Source organism: Bubalus kerabau, chromosome 4 (genome assembly GCF_029407905.1).
Source record: "Bubalus kerabau isolate K-KA32 ecotype Philippines breed swamp buffalo chromosome 4, PCC_UOA_SB_1v2, whole genome shotgun sequence".
NCBI classification, from domain to species: Eukaryota; Metazoa; Chordata; class Mammalia; order Artiodactyla; family Bovidae; genus Bubalus; species Bubalus kerabau.
Window position 1 is genome coordinate 7,407,138 of NC_073627.1, and position 17,696 is coordinate 7,424,833.

The following is a 17,696-nucleotide window of genomic DNA, read 5'->3' on the forward strand; positions in this document are numbered from 1 at the left end:
GTGAACAATGGAATTTTGACTCAGAACTCAGTTTCAGTGGGCCCAAAGGACTCATGAACTTTCTGCATTGGTATTTCCTGAGCTTCAGAATGCATAATTAATTAGATGGATTCAGCAACTGGAAGATTCCCCACGGTGGATCTGAGCCCTGTGGAAGGTGAGGGATTGTGGTAACGCAGATGGTGGGGGAGACCATGGAACTGCCCGGATCCATCAAAACAGATCCAAAGGAAGGCTTGCACACTCCTGGGGATGAAGACTTCAGGGAGAGCGCCCGAGAGATCCGTAAATGAGCGATGCTCTGTGAGTTAACCAGAAGGTACGTCCTCAACGTTGCTCTGCAGTTACAGTTCAGAAGACCCTATTGAGTAGGTTACATTTAGGATGTATGAGAACCATGTTCTAGGAAAAAAGTTACAAAGAAGTTCTGAGAGAGAGGTGGAGTGTGATATAGGACAGCTGGACAGAGGGTCATTTCCATCCAGCGGTCAGACTGCATCATTGAAGAGGATGCGATGAACATGGGGGCTACTGGTTCCCGTAAATGGACTGCCTCCGCCGGTCCGCAGAGCTCCTCAGAGGCCTGTGGAACCAGAGGACAGCACCGAGCATGCCCAGGAGCAGGGGCACCTTCAGGAAGACCAGGAGCAGGCAGTGGGCACTGCCCAGCAGGGGCCTGTGGGGGACATGGGGACAGACAGGGAGCAGCATCCTTAGTGGGGACCCTGGTCCCACAGTCTCTCCCCACCCCCGTCCCTGTGCCCTGAGTCCAGGACCATCCACGTAAGCATCACCCCCGGAGAGGGCAGCCCACCCTAAGGCCCTCTGCTGGCTTGTCTCTGCTTATTAATAGCCCTTGAGAATTAGGACTGTGAGCATGAGGGTGGACGGGGCCGTGAGAATCACTTGAGGGAGACCAGGGATCCTGGAGGGATCTGGGAAGAAGAAGGATTTTTTCCAAGGCCCTCCACATGTGAGGTTAGCCTTTCCAGGGTATAGTAATCAGTAGTAGGCTTTTTTGTGTGATGTCTGCTCTCCTGTAAACAGATTTCCCAAAAAGAAAGGGACTGCTTTATTCACAGGGAGAAACTGGTACCAGCCTGATACCTCCAAAGACCCAAGGTCTAAGAGACGTGGGTTCGATCCCTAGGTCAGGGAGATCCTCTGAATTAAGAAATTGCACCCACTCCAGTATTCTTGCCTGGAAAAGTCCATGGGCAGAGAAGCCTGCTAGTCTACAGTCCATGGAGTTGCAAAGTATTGGACATGACTTAGCATCTATGACGTATCTCCAAAGGTCAATACTTAAAAGTTTCTGTAATACTCTAATAATCATGGCTGATAGATGTTGGTGTTCAGCAGAAACCAATACAATTCTGTAAAACAATTACCCTCAATTAAAAAATAAATTAATTTTTAAAAGTTGTGATATACTCTATACTTTGTAATCTAATATAAAATAAAAATTAAATAGAAAAGTTTTATGGTGAAAAGTCAAAGTAAAAAAAAAAGTGCATGGTAGTTGATGGATGAATAAATGACCACCTTCGTTCTCTCTGCCCTCTGACCCTGGGGCCTTCAACAAGAGATCACCAATGACCAGGGCTGGGGGGAGGCAGGGGACAGAGTGCAGCGGCCACCAATGCCCAGGGAACCTGCTTCCTCCCCGCCCTGGGCCGGGGTCCTGAAGGCTCCTTCTGTGGGACATTTGCACTCACTTTTCTCTCTGACTGGAACCCTGAATGCCAGGGTCCTCAAATCCTGCAGGTGTCTCCTCAAATGATTCAGCCAGGCGTCCCTGATTATCATGTATTAAATAGCAAATCTAATCACCTTCCCACAAACACTCTCACCGAACCCCAGCGGCTGGTACCTCTCCATAGTATTCATCACAAACCACCATATTTACATAGGAACTCTGTGTGGACTGGTCAGGGCGTGACCTCCCCCTTACAGCACAACTCTCATCAGAGCCGGATCCTGCCTGGGGGGTCTTACCTGCATCCACGGCAGAGCCCCAGGCACACAGTAGGACCTTTGCAGTCCCGTGTGGGAATAAACGAGGGGCCCAGAGACGGAAGACCCAAATCCCCCCACCTGTCCCCTCACCCAGAGGAGAAGCCACCCAGGTGCCAATGTCCTGGGACGTGGGCCCCTTACCGAGGAGCTTGGACGGGATCGGGGGTCTCCTGACCAGATGCGGTGCTCCAGGTGGGCACTGGCAGGCTCGTGGGAGAGCCTGGGGAGCCTGTGGACCTCTCGGGGCCGGTAGCTGTAGCAGGGGTGTGGGCAAAGCAGAAGGCAGGCCCCGTTTCCTTCCCCGGGTCCCACACTCTGTCCCTGTGTGGCTGTGACTCACAGAGTCAAGGTCACTCAGGCCATCTGGTCAGATGTGCGTGTCCACTGCTCCCCATGGTCTCACTCAGGCCTGACCAGCACCCTGGGCTCCCCTCCCCCCACCCCTCCAGATGCACCCTGGGCAGGTGAGCAAGGTCAATGCCAAGTAGAAAGCAAGAGGGACAGAGAGGGTCAGCCTTGCAGGGCAGGGTGAGTCCAAGAAGGACAGAGTAGGGGTTCCTTTTTTCGCTTTCCTTGGGGTTACAAGAGAAACCCCAGAGCCCCAGGAGGTCCTTCCAGAACACTGGAGGGTCACTGGTGGCCTCTGGTCCAGCACAAGGGCAGGGTATGTATTGGAAGCAGGATCATGGTGGAGAAGCCCGGTGCAGATGCGGGCTCTGGAGCAGGTCCCACCCCTGGGCTCAGGGGCAGGCCCGTCTCAGGTCCTCAGGGCCCCGGGCTCAAGGCCAGCCTGTATGCAGAGGGGCCTTGTGAGAGTGCGCCCCCCATAGGCAGGACCCTGCACAGGCCAGAAAGTGACACGGTCCCCTTGAGAGTGGACATGCCCTTGTGAGGAGAGCAGGCAGCCTGGACCCCAGAGCATGATGCCCACCAGCCCGTGAAGCAGGAAGATGCCCACCTTGACGGTGTCCACGTGTAGCTCTAGGGTGGCCCCACTCACAGACAGAGATGTGCATGTGTGCAAACAAACGTGGGCCCAAGACACCACCCAGAGCCAGGCCCACCGCCCAACCCCCTCCCGGTCATCCTGGCCCAGCCTTTCTGTCCCACTTCCTTCCTGAGGGTCCGGGTGACCAGCCTGGTGCTGGAGTGAGGGTGGAGGATGCTCACCTGGGGTCACAGACACCTCCACCTCGAACATGCGGTCAAGTGTTAATGGAACATTAATCCCACACCGGTACGGTCCTGCATCCTCCTCTCTGAGGTTCTCCAAGGTCACTGTGAAGGTGAGGTTTGCAGGATGGTCTCTGATGGACAGACGGCCCCTCCTCACTTCTCTCTCTGACTCTGTTGTCTCCACCGTCTTCCTCAATAACACACATGGGTGTTTGCACCAGTATTTGGTATTGTTTATGAATTCCTCCCGGTACCGACACTCCACTCTCAGGGATCCCCCAACGATGCCCATCACTCTGCGGGGGCCGCTCAGGGACAAACAGTCTGGAAAACACAACCAGGTCTAGCTCTCCATCAGGTTGGCCTGGGTCAGAAGATCCCCGGATGCGGGTCCCTGAAGGACCGGTGGGGTCTGGAGGAGGCCAAGGCAGAAAGGGAGGCTTCCTCAGACCCAGGGGAGGAAGACGGGGAGGAGCTCCCTCCTCACAGAGGAGAGGGTGTCCTCGGAGACAGAAGAGCCTAGGATGGGAAAACCTCCGTGTGTGTGTGTGTGTGTGTGTGTGTGTGGTGCCCTAAGAGGTCATCCCTGACTGTGACTGTTGAGGTGTGACCATCACAGGCGCCCCCTCCCACCAGCACAGTGGACCAGGCTCACCTGCTTCATGCCCTGAACCCTCCTGCTCATTGCTGAGACAGGTGGCAGCCCCTTCTGGAAACTTCTCCCCTCTCCCCCTGCTCACCCAGCTCCAGCGCTGCCCCTCCCCTCCCTAGGAAGGGCTGAGCCACTCACCTGGGAGCTGGAGCAGCAGCAGAGCTGAAGGCAGCCACCCGGCCCTGCTCCTCGGGGTCATTTCCCCAGGAGGGATGTCACCTGCAGCAGCGCCAGGCCCTGGGCCGGGACAAAATCGAACCTCCTCAGACGAGTGCCTCCCAGTACCCACTTCTGCTCCTCTGGGCCTCTCTGCTTCCTGGTCCCGTCCTGGGTCAGGTCAGATGGTCCAGAGGTCAGGAGGCAGGAAGCTTAGGGGGAGGGGAACACGGCTGGTCCAGGGCAAGGACCCGCTGCCCTCAGCTCCTCTCAGTCCAGCGACTAGACACGTGCCGGGCCCCTCGATCGGGGAGGCTGACCCTCCTCGCCCAACCCACAGCAGATTCTCTCTCAGTCTCACACTCCCATCCACAGAGCAGGAACAAGCTGGGTTCCTCTTCCGTGGCACATCCCCGACCTCTGCGATGCGTCATTTCGTTGTGGTCAGGATGGGAAGTCCGAGAGTGGATGTCATGCTCATCCATCCTCCCCAGTCCTGGCGGCGACCAAGGGGTCACTGTCTCCCCACCTGCAGCTCTAGGCGACCACAAGACTCTGCCCTCACAGAACCCAAAATCCTCTTCCTTCCCTGGCAAATCTGCCTCGTGACCCCAGACAACTTCCTACGTCCCACCTTGTCTCTGGTTCTCCCCAGGGTACACCTCCCTAGGGCTATGGCTTCCCCCTTCTTGGGCCCCTCACTGCCCACATTATACACAGAACAGCGGTTCCCAAGCCTCCAAGAACCCTTCTTCATGCTCCGTCTCTGGGCAGAGTCTACTCCCCGTTGAGAAGCAGAGAGAGACTGAGAATGGAGACCAGGGGAGAGAACTCTGGATGAGAAGCTGGGGACCTGCGACTGAGAAGAGCCTCCTCCCCCATCAGTGGCACAGAGCAGGTGGGCGAGGGCACTGGCCGCTGGGGCCTCTCCTGGATCCACGTGATGAGCAGGGGCCTCTTCACAGTGCAGAGATGAGGGAGGGGACGGCCCGCAGAGAGGAGACAGACCTCCCGTCCTCACTCACAGTGGCATGCTCACATGACGTGCAGAGCCAGCAAGTCATATCCTCCTGGGCAGTGGGACGGGGGTAACGGGGGACTGCAGTTCTTCCCTCGGGTAGGTTTTTTCAGCTTCTCAAGATTGTCTGCAGAAACCAGGGTCTCCCATTCCTCCCATGTGGGTCTTGACTCTCCCCACTTCCCGGGCACGGGCAGTAGACCTGGGTCCCAGTGTGCAGCTGGAGGGGTGCAGTAGAGCCGGCTCACTCTGCTCCATCGATCACCGATCACCCCCTGACTCCTGCCCATCTCCAGATGAAGCCCCGTGTTCTGACCAGGCCTCTCCCACAGCTCATGGCAGCATGCCAAGGCCCAGAACGCAGCCACCTCATCCTGACTCCAGCTCCACCCCCAGGCTGCCACTCTCCCCACATTGACCCACAGCTGACACCCTTGACGCTACAACTTCCTTGACCCTCCCAGCTTAGGTTGGTTCTCTTGTCATATGTCCTGTTGGATCATTTGAACCCCCTCTTGGATTTATCTCCTGGGATTTGTGGCTCCCTGTGTGTCTCCATCTGGGCTGTGGCCCCATGAGTTGATGGTCCCCATCTTGCCTGAAGCCCAGTGTCTTTCCAGCATAGCCTGTGGTAATTCAGCTAAGGGATCAATGACTGAATTCCTCTCTCAGGACTCCCCTGCTTTCAGGAAACTAGGATCTCCAATCCTGGTGTTCCTTTTTCTACTCAGGCTGGTGAACACGACTGGACCATGATCTTGGAGAACATGGCTCCAGTGGACCCTGCAAGCATCTGCCCTCTGCTCTCCCCTGGATCCGCATCTCAAACGCTCCCAAGGCAGGATGTTTGCACCTGAAGTTCCCTTTGCTGAGGGCTCTTCTTCCAGGCACCCGCAGGGCTCACTGCATTCCTTTCTTCTGGACTTGGTTAAATATCACCCTCTTCACGAGGCTGATAGGACTCATCCCTTGCTGTCTCACCAACAGCACCTCCTCTTATCTTACGTTACTACAAGATACTCTTCAGTGTGGACCTGGACATCTGCATGTCAGCATACCTGGACTATGGTGTCTGTTTTCTCTCTGTCCACCAAGTGGAATGTGAGCACCAAAAGCTGGGCTCTGTCTTCTGTTTAATCATGGTTGGAAGCAATGCCTAGGTTAGCGGTTACTACTTTAGTCCTCTCCCCATATATTTGCTGCATGAAAAGTGGCTGTAAGTCCCCAGGTCCTGGCTGCTTCAGATAGATGAGTCAAGATGATAGCCTGCCTCTCAGAGATCTTTGGTGCCGGCAAGTTCATCACGATGCAGTTTGAGCCGAAAGTGTGGGAAGCCTACCCAGGTCTTTGCCTCTACAAGTCGTGGAGACTAAGCTATTGACTAGAAGACTCACTCATGGCTCCTCAATCCATTTAAAACCTTGAACCAGGTCTATCACCATGGGCCTTGAATGATGGGGTGAGGGTGGGCTTGAGTTACCTTTGAATAGGAGGAAGGAAGGATTCTGTGATGGTTGCATAAATTCTGTACTGTTATTCTTCTACCAGCCATCCGCAAAGGACCTAAACACACTAACCAGTTTGACTGGGCATGGGGAGGGGAATAAGCTGATTTTCCGTGCAATGCTGGATTCTGTTCTGAATTCACACCAATTGGAGAAACCCAACATGGCCCTTTGGTCCATTAGACAGAACAGTGGGGTGTGGAGGTTCGTGCAGAATGGAGTTTGGATTCAGGTCCCATGCATGCTGGTCCCCTGGACCATCAAATCTCTGCATTGCTATTTATTTCCTGAGCTTCAGAATGCATAATTAAATATACACACTCAGCATCTGGAAGATTCCCCACGATGGATCCGAGACCTGTGGACGGTGGGTGATTATGGTAGCACGGATCATGTCGGAAACCATGGAACTCCCTGGATCCATCAACACAGACCCAAAAGCAGGATTCCCACACTCCTGGGGTTTGAAGACTGCAGAGAGAGCGCCGGAGAGTTCAGTGCATGAATGATGCTCCGCGGATGAGCTGGAAGCTCTGTACTCGATATTGAGCTGTAGTTACAGTTCAGAAGCACCTATTGAGGAGGTATTCTTTTGGTTTTAGAGAATCATGGACAAGGAAAGAAAGCTACAAGGAAATTCACAAACACAGTATTCTGAAAGAGAGGTAGAGGGTGATACAGGACAGATGGACAGAAGGTCATTTCCATCCAGTGGTCCGACTGCATCATCGAAGAGGACACGATGAACATGGGGGCTACCAGTTCTCGTAAATGGACTGACTCTGTCTGTCCGCAGAGCTCCTCAGAGGCCTGTTGACCCAGAGGGCAGCACGGAGCATGCCCAGGAGCACGGGCACCTTCAGGAAGACCAGGAGCAGGAAGTGGACGCTGCCCAGCAGGGGCCAAGGGGGACACGGGGACGGAGAGTGAGCAGCATCCTCGGGGAGGCCCTGGTGTCTCCACCTTGCTTGCCCCGCGTCCAGGTTCTGTGGCTACAAGAATCTATACAAGGATCAACCCGACACAGAGCAGCCCCACCTGAAGGACTTTGGACCCTGATCTTCAAGAATTGCCCCTGAGACTTAGGACTGTGGACATAAGGGTGGATGCAGCCATGAGAACCATGTGAGGGAGACTGGAGATCCAAGGGGAACCTGGGCATTAGGAGGATTTCTATTTGAGCCCTCCTCATGGGGGCTTCCCCGGCAGCTCAGAGGGTAGAGAATCTGCGTATGGTACAGGAGAGACCCAGGTTCGATCCCTGGGTCAGGAAGTTCCCCTCAAGAAGAGAATGGCTACCCACTCCAGTATTCCTGCCTGGAGAATCCCATGGACAGAGGAACCTGGTGGGCTACAGTCCGTGGGGGTCACAAAGAGTCAGACATGAGTGAAAAACTAACACACTCCTCAGGTGGGGGTTTTGCAGTCTAGGGTGCAGAACCCAATACTGGGGAGACTTGGTTGACGTCTGCTAGCCAATAGAGCACAGCCACCTTGAGAGCAGGGACTGTTCCGTCTTATTCAGTGAGCAGTTGGTACCTGCCCAGGGTCTCCAAAGCTCCAGTCCTTCAAAGTCCTTGGCTGATGAAAGAGTGATCCCCGCAGCTCTGCACCCTCAGAGGCCAGGGCTCTTCAGCAAGATGATACAGATGACCAGGGCTCCAGGGGACAGAGGGGTCACCAACGCCCAGAGCATCTGTTCCTGCCCTGCCCTGGGCTGGGGGCCTTTTGTTCAGCCTGCCCCCCTTGTGCCTGGTGCCTCATTTCTGAGGATCCCGGCATGCCTGGCTCCCAGATCCTGCAGGCCTCCATTCAAGCATCTGTAATCGATTAGGGGCCCTCTCATCATTGTGTTTTAACCAGCAAACTCCACCACCCTCCCACACATGCTGGCCCCTCCACAGGTGGCATTTTCCTCCAAGCAGTCATCAGTGAATGGTGTATTTACACAACCGACGTGCCGATCTGCTCACTGTGTGAATCGCCGCTTAGAACACGGCTCTGTCCGGGCAGGACTGTGTCTGTGTGCTTTGGTGCTGGATCCCAAGTCAACGAGAGCTCCTGGCACTTAGTAGGACCTTTACTGCTTGTTACAGAATTTGTTGAAAAAGTTAGGGTCCTTGGTGAAGGAAGACTTGCCTATTATTCCCCAGTCTCACCTAGAAATCACCCAGGTGAGATGTCCTGGGATGGGGGTCCATTACCGATGCGCTTGGCCGGGATTAGGGGCCTCCTGCTGGACACAGCGCTCCAGGTGGGCACTGCCAAGGTAGTGGGAGACTCAGGGGTGCTTGTGGACCTCTTGGGGCTGGTGGCTGTCATAGAGACTGAGGGAGAAACACAAATCAGGCTTCGCTTCACCCCCTGGGTACCCCCCTCTGTCCCAGTGTGGTTCTGACTCACAGTCAAGGTCACTCACAACATCTGGATGGATGTGCTGTGTCCACCACCCTCCTGGCCACACCCAGACCTGACCAACACCCTGGGCCCCTCTCCCTGCCCCTCTCCAGATGCTCGCAGGCCAGGTGGGCACTGTCAGAGGTATATGGCCCTGCTCCCCGGGGGATCTGAGAGTGTGGAGAGGGCACTTGGCTCCAGGTCACCCCCAGGCACAGCCACACCTCTGTCCTCCTGGTCCACTCTGCCACGGGACAAACGGGGTGACACGTTTTCTTTAGGGATTAACACAGAGAGACGGGGCAGACAGTCACGGGCAAGGGGAGTGGCTGGAGCGAAGCTCAGATGCAAAGTCCTGCAGCTGAGCCTGAGCTGAATCAGGAGACCCTGTATCATCTGTCAGCCAGGCCCAGGGCCCCAGGCAGTCCTCTCCGTGGGAGGGCATGACCAGAAAGATCTAGAGAGATATCAACCTGGTGGACCCCGTGAAATGTGGCCTCTGCTGAGGTAAGTGGACAGAACCCTTCCCCGACACACCCCGCGGAGCCAGTAAACTCTGGGTTCCTTTCTTGTAAACAGAAACATACAAAGGAAACCTCCCTCGCGAGAGAGAAGCAACAACCAACAGGAAGGAACTCAGGGGAACCGGGCACAACCTCAGAACAAGAAGTCAGGGGAGAAAGCGAATATATGGACAGAGTATCGTGACTGGGTTCTTAGGAAACCAGCCTTCTGTTAAAGAAGACTTATTGGGGGTTCCCTGGTGGTCCAGTGGCAAAGAATCTGCCTCCCAATGCAGGGGACGTGGGTCCGATCCTTGCTCTGGGAAGATCCCACACGCCACTAGGCATGAACAACGACTGAGCCCAGGCTCTAGAGCCCGTGCTCCGCAGCAGGAGAAGCCGCCGCAGTGAGAAGCCTGAGCACCACGGCAAAGAGCAGGCCCTGCTTGCTGCAACCAGAGAAGGCCCGCGTGCAGCAACCAAGACCCAGCACAGCTAAAGAGAAAGAGAGAAAAGTTTAAAGATTCATTTGCAGCACGTGGCGGTCCACTGAGGGCCATAACACCTCCTAAGAGCCCTGTTCCTCATCCTTCTCTACCCAATGGGCTCCTCTGGGTTTCCTCCTTGGGTGCCAGGTGCCAGAGGAAGAGGGATAGGCAAGGTCAGGCTGGAGTGGGGAGGGGTCTCCAAGGCATCCAAGGCCCCACGTGGGCTCCGGGACTCCGCCTCCCCCCTCTCGTGGCTGCTGCAGACCCCCAGGACCACCACTGCGAAGCTGGGGCCCCAGAGGCCCTCCACGACACTGCAATGCCCTCTGCTGGCCCTGCTGGTCCCCGCCCCATAGGGCTGGCCAGAGAAGTCCGGGAAGAGACACAGGGTCACCTTCAGAGTGAACCTGACCCTTGTGAAGACGGTAAGGCAGCAGGCCCCCAGATTCAGGGTGTCTCCCCCTCCCTTTCCACCCAGGAGAGCTTCAGGTGTGAGGGTGTGTCAGGGGTGGACACAGAGGAGGTCTCGAAGAACCAGAGGTGGACGTGTGCTGTGTGCCTGCCGACCACTCAGAGCCTGGGTCCTGATCACTGATCCCACGACACCCTCCGCTCCAGGTCCTTCCTGAGGGTCAGGGTCCCAGGTATGTCAGCAGCCCTAGAGCTGGCGTCTCAGGCTCACCTGGGATCACAGACACCTCCACCTGGAGGGTGGGGTCACGTGAAAGTGGCACATAGATCCCACATCCGTACGTTCCCACATCCTCCTCTCTGAGGCTCTCCAAGGTCACTGTGAAGGTGAGGCTTGCAGGACGGTCTCTGATGGACACGCGGCCCCTCCTCACTTCTCTCTCTGACTCTCTGGTCTCCACAATCCTCCATGGTGACATACACGGGTGTTTGCACCAGTATTTGATGTCATCCACGAACGCCTCCTGGTACTCACACTCCACGCTCATGGATCCCCCACGATGCCTGTCACGCTTCGGGGGCCACTCAGGGACAAACAGCCTGTAAAACACAACCGAGTCCAACTCCATCGAGTGAGTCTGGGTCTGGGGAGCCCTGGATGCAGGTCCATCGAGGGCCCGTGGGGTCTGGAGGAGGCCAAGGCAGGAGGCAGGCCCTTCCTCAGACCCAGGGGTGGAAGAAGGGGGAAGGAGGTCCCTCCTCACAGAGGAGAGGATTTCGTGGAGACAGAAAAACTCAGGGTGTGTGTGTGTGTGTGTGTGGTGCCCCAAGAGGTCATCTCTGACTGTGACTGTTGAGGTTTGACCCTCACAGTGCCCCCTCCCACCAGCACAGTGGACCAGCCTCACCTGCTTCGCACCCTGACCCCTCCTACTCGCTGCTGAGACAGGTGGCAGCCCCTTCTTGAACTTTTTCCTCGTCCTCCGCTGCTGGCCCCCCACTCACCCAGCTCCAGCCCTGCCCCTCCCCTCCCCCAGGAAGGGCTGAGCCAAGCACGTGGGAGCTGGAGCAGCAGCAGAGCTGAAGGCAGCCACGCAGCCCTGCCCCTCGGGTCATTTCCCCAGCAGGGATGTCACCTGCAGCAGCGCCAGGCCCCGGGCAGGGACAGGGCGGAGCCTCTCAGAGGACTCACTTCCAGTCCTCACTTCTGCTTCTCTGGGCCTCTCTGCTTCCTGGTCCCATCCCGGGTCAGCTCAGGTGCTTCAGGGGGCAGGGGGCAGGAAGCTTAGAGGGAGGGGCACGACTGGTCCAGGTGCTCGGACCCACTGCCCTCAGCTCCTCTCAATCCAGCGACCTGATGTGTCCAAGGTCCCCCAGTCTAGGAGGCTGCCCCCTCCCCACCCTGCACAGCAGGTCCTCTCTCGGTCTCACACATGCTCCGGCAGCAGCACCAAGCTGTGCTCCTCTTCTGTGGGGCCTTAGCTTCCATGTCACATCATTTCCCTGCTGTCAGGATGGACACTCGGATGAGGATGCCATGCTCATCCATCCTCTCTGGCCTTGGTGGGGACGACCCAGGGTCTGTGTCACCATGACCTGGGACTGCAGGCAGCCTGTGGGACCCCAAGTCCACTTCCTGCCCTGCAAGTCTGTCCTGTGACCCCAGACAACTTCTTATGTTCCACCTTGGCTCTGGTTCTCCCCGGGGTACACATCCCTCGGGCTGTGGCTTCCCGTGTCTTGGGCCCTTCACTGCCTACATTCGACTCAGAATAGCGGTTCCCAACCTTTCCATGCTCTGCCTCTGGACAGAGTCTACTCCGCTTTGAGAACCAGAGAGAGACTGAGAACCTACAGGAGGTCAGAGGAGAAGATGCTGGGTGGAGGGATGAGGACTTGGGGGCCTGGGGCTGAGAGGAACCTCCTCCCCAACCAATGGCACAGAGGGGTGATTGTACAACAGGGGCCCCAGGGCACTGGCTGCTGGGGCCTCTCCTGGATCCCCACTGATGAGCAGGGGCCTCTTCACAGTGCAGAGATGAGGGAGGGGACGGCCCACAGAGAGGAGACAGACGGCCTTCACTGATGGTGGCTTGTTCAAGTGCCATGCTGGACCTTTAAGCCCTATTTTCCTGGGTATTGGGGTGGGGGGTGGGGGCCCTGCTGTCCTACCCTCGGGTAGGTTATTCCAGTTTCTCAAGCTGGTCTGCACACCCCAGGGTCTCCCACTGCTCCCCTGCAGATCCTGACTCTCCTCAGTTCTGGTCACAGGCAGTACACCTGAGTCCCAGTGCACAGCAGGGTTGGATGCCTGCCCGTCCCAGGACGAAGCCCCGTGTTCTGACTGGCTCCCTCCACATAGCTCTTGGCAGCATCCAAAGGCCCAGCATTCGGCCTCAACACCCTGTTGCAGATCCACCCCGGGCTGCTGCCCTACTCACTTCCGGCCTGGTCCAGACCCTTGAATCCCTGCTCCCCTGCCTGACCCACCAATATCCTCGACTGGACACTCTCATCCACTCTCCCAGCTTATGTTGGCTCCCCATCTATGGTCTCTTGGAGCCTATGACACCCCCTAGGCTTTCATCACGCCTGGGATTTGGGGTTCCCGGTGTGTCTCCTGCTGGGCTATGACCCCATGAATGCAGGGTCCTCGTCCTGCCTCATGGCCCGGAGTCTTTCCACAATATGTGCGTGTTGCAGTTCAGCTCCTGGGCTGTCGAGTGGATCAATGGTGAACGCCTCTCTCAGGTCTCCCTTGCTTTGAGAAGACTGAGTTCTCCTGTCCTGGTCTGTCTTTTCCTGCTCAGGCTGGGAAACAGGATTGGAGCATGATTCTTGGAGAACACGGCACCACCGGACCCTGCAGGCATCTGCTCCCTAGTCTTCCCTGGATCCCCATCGAAAGTGCTCCCCTGGCAGGACATTTTCACCTGGCCTTTCCTTTGCCCAAAGGCTCTTCCTCCAGATGCCCACAGGGCTCACTCCATTTCTTTCTTCTGATCTCAATTAAATACAACCTTATTCACGGAGCCTGACAGAAGTCACCCCTCACAACTGCTCCAATAACACCTTACCTGATTTGATGTTATTCCAAGATACTCTTCAACTTACTTGGACTTTGACATTTCTGCATGTCTGCATACCTGTATTCTCGTGTTTGTTAATTATCTGGGTCAACCAGCTGGTATGTGAGTGCCATAAAGCCGAGTTTGGGGCTTCTCTAGTGGCTCAGTGGTAAGGAATCTGCCTGCTGATGCAGGAGACACGGGTCCCATCCCTGATCCAGGAAGATCCCACATGCCATGGAGCAGCTAAGCATTTGCCACAACTGATCGGCCTGTGCTCTAGAGCGAGGAAAGCCCAACTACTGAGGCTCTTGAGCCCTGGAACCCATGCTCCACAAAACGGGACGCCACCACCAAGGGAATCCTGCATACCACAACTACAGAGTAGCCCGCACAGCAGCAAAGACCCAGAACAGGAAAACAATTTTAATGTTCAAGGAAAACAATTTTTTAAAGCTGAGCTCTTTCTTCTGTTTGTTCATGGTTGGAACCATTGCCTGAATTAGTGCTTGCTACTTTGTTCATCCCTATATGTTTCCTGAATGAAAAGCTGCTGAAATTCCCCCAGGCTCAGCTGCTTCAAATGGACGAGTCATGACGATGAGAGAGTCATTTCCTAGGCAGATTGATAAGGAGTCTAGGGGTCCCCAAGGAGAGAGGCGTTGGGAATTCTCATGGAGGAAGAAAGGACAAACTTTTTTTTTTCCTTCTCTACATTCCTTAGGATTAGATAACAATAATGTATCCTGCCTGAGGACAGTCTCTGGATTAAACCTTCTGGCTAATTCTGTTGTCTTAAAATGTAAATTATGGGAGTAGAACTGGTCTTTACAAGGATGTATCCTGCTTGAGGACAGTCTCTGAATTAAACCTTCTGGCTAATTCTGTTATCTTAAAATGTAAATTATGGGAGTAGGTCTGGTGAGGTCTTTACAACCTCCAGACATTCTTTGGATTCATTGGAGAGTATATAACTTCATTGCTAACACTAGCAAGCGGGTACTCTTTCAGCCCCCTTCTGATCCCTTGTCAGAAGCTTTCTCTATCTCCTTTATACTTTAATAAAACTTTATTACACAAAAGCTCTGAGCGATCAGGCCTCATCTCTGGCCCCGGATTGAATTCTTCTCCTCCGGGGGCCAAGAATCCCGGTGTCTTCGCATGATTCAACAACAACCTATCATCTTGGGGGCTCGTCCAGGATCCTTCAGGACAAGGTAAGGATGCTTGGAGCTTTAGTTCTTTGTTCTCTTAGCAAACACGTTTTCTGCTGTGCTTTACTAACTCTACGGTGTGCTTGTGTGAATGAATGGCATGCCCTGCGTGAAGCAAGTAAGGAGCCCTGCTCTGCGGTTCCATGGTGATATCATAAGGCTTATGGCAGAAACCTGTTGGGGGTGGGGCGGGGGGCTTATACTGACCTGCCAATGCCAAGAGGCACCCAATGTCTCCTTCAGGAATCGACCAGAAATGGGCAAAGCCTGTGGACCGAATTCTCCTTTCTCGGTCAAACTTTTCGGTCTCTTTGACCATTTCATAACTCCTTGGGAACTAGAAGTACTAACCTAATCTATCGGATCATAGACTTTCAAGGGACTTGTGATCTATACTGTTATTGTGTACTGTGGCTTAGGTCCCAAACTTGGATTGGTAGTCAAGAAAGAGCCTAGCCTCTCTAGGAATCGAAAGTTTGGAAGCTAGATGGAGCTCTAGCTCCAAGAACATCTCTGAGGTTAAAGGTTACTCAGATTGGGACTGCAATGGGTTTTTTCCTTTGGTACGCAGGCTCTTAGTGGATCAGAGGAGGCTGTTATACTGGTATGGTGATGCTTGGAAAGAACATCTCAGTCTTATGTTCGTGTCGGTCTTATTGTGGTCAGGAAATACTCAGGGGCATGCACAGGCACTCAGGTGACAAATGTTTCCCCCAGTGGTCTTAGCTTGGGAGGCATTCCAAAAGGTTACTCTGATTCACCCCAGGTGACATCAGAGGCAAGCAAGGTTAAAGGTGAAGAGCTGGACATCAAGTAGGGATGCTATCAGGTCTACCCCTAGTACTTCCTCACCCCATCTCGGTGGTAGAACTGGGAGGGACGTGGACTGTGCCTGCGTCGGTAAGGGACAGACTAAGTCCGACCAGGAAGGAAAAGCTTTTGGTGTAACATCTGTCTACACCCCCATCTAGAGCAGGGAGGGACGCCTCCGGTAGAAAAATGGCCATGGTCGCTTTTTTCTCTCTTACAGATGGGAGCTAACAATTCCAGCCGCACTCCTTTGAACTGTATCCTGAAAAACTGGGATAGATTTGATCCCCGGGGCTTAAAGAAGACACACCTGGTCTTCCTATGTGATACTGCATGGCCACAGTATCCATTGGAGGACGGCGAATGGTGGCCAGTTGGAGGGTCTCTTAAGTATAATACTGTTCTACAATTAGACCAGTTCTGTAAGGAACAAGGGAAATGGGTAGAAGTAGCATATGTGTTGCCCTTTTTCTCTCTGCCAAATATGCCAGACTTATGTCCTAAGGGTATAGATTTGGGTGTGAAACCTTCAGCTCCCTCTTGTCCTCTTACTTTGCCCCCGTACCTGGGCCTCCAAGTTGAGCAAAGAGAGTTGAAAGCCAGAGAACCCCCCTCAGAAGGGTTGCCTTGGTCTCAAACTGCCCACATGGAGGTCCAAACAACTCCTGTCTCAGTACGACCTCAGACTACTCTGGTTTCAGTAGAAACTCAGACCATCAAAGTAAGAGATGAGATGGAGGACAGGAGACAAAGAGAAGAGGAAAAACAGGTTTCTCCAATCTATCCCTGGGATCATATGCGCAGAGCAGCCAGAGAGACTGAGGAACAGCCACACAAGCTGTTGCCTCTTTATGAAACACCCACTGGGAGAAATAATCAGTCTGTGAGAGTTAATAAGCCTTTCTCTTATCAAGAAATACAAAGAATCAAGGAAGACCTGGGAGACTATTTAGAGGACCCAGAAAAATATATTAGAGCTTTTAAAGGTGTCACTCTGCTTTATGACCCCACTTGGAAGGATGTGATGTGTATCTTGGGACAAACGTTGACTCCAGAGTCAGACTCGAGTTTTGGGAAAAGCGGTTGCTTATGGAGATGAATGGCTTGGTAATGAATCAGTAGGGAGGAGGGAGAACGAGATAGCGGCCCTCCCCACTGGGAATCAGGCGGTCCCAACTATAGAACCAGACTGGGACTACAACGCAGCTAAAGGAAGATGGGATCAGAGTCATTTTGTTAGATGTATTCTTGAAGGACTTAGGCACACGTGTTCTAAGCCTTTGCTGCTGCTGCTAAGTCGCTTCAGTCGTGTCCGACTCTGTGCGACCCCATAGACGGCAGCCCAACAGGCTCCCGCGTCCCTGGGATTCTCCAGGCAAGAACACTGGAGTGGGTTGTCATTTCCTTCTCCAACGCATGAAAGCGAAGAGTGAAAGTGAAGTCACTCAGTCGTACCCGACTCTTAGCGACCCCATGGACTGCAGCCTACCAGGCTTCTCTGTCCATGGGATTTTCAAGGCAAGAGTACTGGAGTGGGGTGCCATTGTCTTCTCCATCTAAGCCTTTAAACTATGGCAAATTGGCAGACATAGAACAGGAGGAGAAGGAAGCTCCTGGTAAATTCCTAGGTAGTCTGAGAGAAGCCCTTCGCAGAATCACTGAGATTGATCCCGAAAGTGAAGAGGGAAAAGTAATCTTAAAGGATAGATTTCTCACTCGGTCGGCTCCAGATATCCGCGGTAAGCTATTAAAATGGGCGTATGGGCCAAATCAGTCTTTAGATACTCTGTTACAACTGGCTCAGACAGTCTATTATGGTAGGGAATATGAGGAAAAGAAAGAAAGGTGAAAAAAGACAAATGCGGAAGCCTTCGCCTTGGCTATGAAAAACGTTCTTAAACAGCCTGAGAAAAATGCCCAGAGGGGCCCAGGTGAAAAGGGATGGGCTTGCTATTACTGTGGAAAGGAGGGGCACCTCAAGCGGGATTGCCCTCAGGCATCTAAGCCGCCCCTGGCTCCATGTCCAGTCTGCAAAGGACCACACTGGAAGAGAGACTGCCCCCAGAGGCGTAGGTCTCCGGGGCCGGACTCTCAAGACAATCAGGACTGAAGGTGCCCGGGGGTCCCCACACAAGCTCCCGTCCTAATTACACCTGAGGAACCCCATTAATAATTGGCGGGGTGGGGGGGGGGATCTGTCGATTTCCTTTTAGATACTGGGGCAACTTATTCTGTGCTTACTGAAGCCCTGGCCCACTTTCTTCCCAATCCGCTTCCAT

General features: G+C 54.3%; 1 protein-coding gene across 1 annotated transcript; it reads right to left on the reverse strand.

Annotated features, from left to right (window-relative positions):
* Positions 1-406: 406 nt before the first annotated feature.
* LOC129648608 (CMRF35-like molecule 6) lies at positions 407-10,760 on the reverse strand. Its single transcript, XM_055575063.1, has 4 exons — positions 10,597-10,760; positions 3,190-3,519; positions 2,161-2,272; positions 407-676 (listed from the first exon to the last, which is right to left on the reverse strand). Exons 2-4 carry the CDS (start codon positions 3,485-3,487, stop codon positions 529-531), a joined length of 558 nt encoding a protein of 185 aa, XP_055431038.1. The 5' UTR covers positions 3,488-3,519; positions 10,597-10,760; the 3' UTR covers positions 407-528.
* Between the last annotated feature and the right edge of the window lie 6,936 nt (positions 10,761-17,696).